The sequence below is a fragment of the Theobroma umbraticum genome, unplaced genomic scaffold, assembly GCF_002168275.2.
Source record: "Theobroma umbraticum cultivar Fairchild unplaced genomic scaffold, ASM216827v3 scaffold_51.0, whole genome shotgun sequence".
Taxonomy (NCBI): Eukaryota; Viridiplantae; Streptophyta; class Magnoliopsida; order Malvales; family Malvaceae; genus Theobroma; species Theobroma umbraticum.
The window spans coordinates 4,202,858-4,204,179 of record NW_018397260.1 but is presented as its reverse complement, the minus strand read 5'-3'; the positions used below and the strand labels follow the sequence as shown (position 1 = coordinate 4,204,179).

Here is a 1,322-nt window from a genome sequence, read left to right as displayed (position 1 = left end):
TCAACCTCCAACTCAACTAACAGTAACAGACATCCAACAACTGAGAACGAAAAAGAAGAATAAGACTTGCATTATCTTTTATAACACATTTCAAAGGAAAATTAATTTCTTCCTAGCCATGCCTGAAATTCATCAAGACTTGTTTTGACTAAAATTACACAATGCCATGAGATTACGCTCTATGGAAAACGTTTCTGAAACCAACTTTAACAATTTTCTCAAGAAACAAAAAATTGAAACTAATTACATTCTAAGCACATTGAAAGCCCATGTTATGATTTTCTTACAGCAGGATGATGAAACCAGAATGAGCCTTTCACCTAAAAGTCATTAGAACAGATTGGAAGTGCAGGATCTAATACTGAACAAATTAATAATACATATTAGCTTTTCAACCAAAACATACACACCTTACACTAAAGCTTAAAAACCTCAACTGCCAACACCTAAACTGACTCAAATGTTCATGTGGAGCCATTGACACTTCACAAACTCTATTTTGTTACTACAACAAGAATTTATATTTCAAATTTTTTATTAATGCACAAACAACTTACTTTCAAGAGAGCAAAGAAATGCAGTACACACACAATATTACATCAACAACAGTAATTCTAGAACTTCCTATCAGAGTAACAAAAACTAAAAATTGGATCAGAGGGAGATGTGCATTTTGTGACTACCTTGCAACTAAAGAAAATACACCTTAGTTCTCATTTTTCTACGAAACGTTATGATCAAGAACTTAGCATTGAGATGCAATCATGTCAATGAAAATGCTTACATCAAAATAAGGCTTATGATACATCATAACAAGAAAATGACTCACGCTCATGATGCATTCTAATAATGGAAACAAAAAGTAGAGAAACCCATCTCTTTAGAATTAAACAGGTAACAGTTTATGCACACAAATTCGGTACGTTGATTTAAAAATCTTTTGCAATTAATTATTAATGAAAAATAATATATCAAAACACAAATTATGATCTTCCCAGTATAATCTACTGACACAATGCAGGGAGAAAAATAGAGGAACAAAGGCAACAATATCAATAAATTAAAACAAGAAAGAACCAAACACCACCCATTCTAGAAATTGACATGAAACTCACAGGAAGATCAGAAATAACTTGATTAATCGCACTGCAAGCTGCAGCAGTTGCACCTGTCTGTACGGCATTCATGGACACATCAATTAGGAAAAAGTACACAGCTGGCATTGGATCACGGACCTGGAAATAAGAAATTCAGTGCAAAAGAATGATTTATCTTCTGAACCAATTTAAGAAAGAAAAAAAGAGAGAAACACCATTGATTAA

General features: G+C 32.7%; 1 protein-coding gene across 1 annotated transcript in view; it reads right to left on the bottom strand.

The window, feature by feature from the left end:
* Positions 1 to 1,322, bottom strand: part of LOC110416472 (protein transport protein SEC24 C-like) — a 13,658-nt gene that overhangs the window by 7,225 nt on the left and 5,111 nt on the right. The window contains exon 8 of the mRNA XM_089783548.1: positions 1,078 to 1,235. Within this exon, the coding sequence (XP_089639674.1) occupies positions 1,078 to 1,235 (158 nt within the window). The remainder of the gene's footprint in view (positions 1 to 1,077; positions 1,236 to 1,322) is intronic.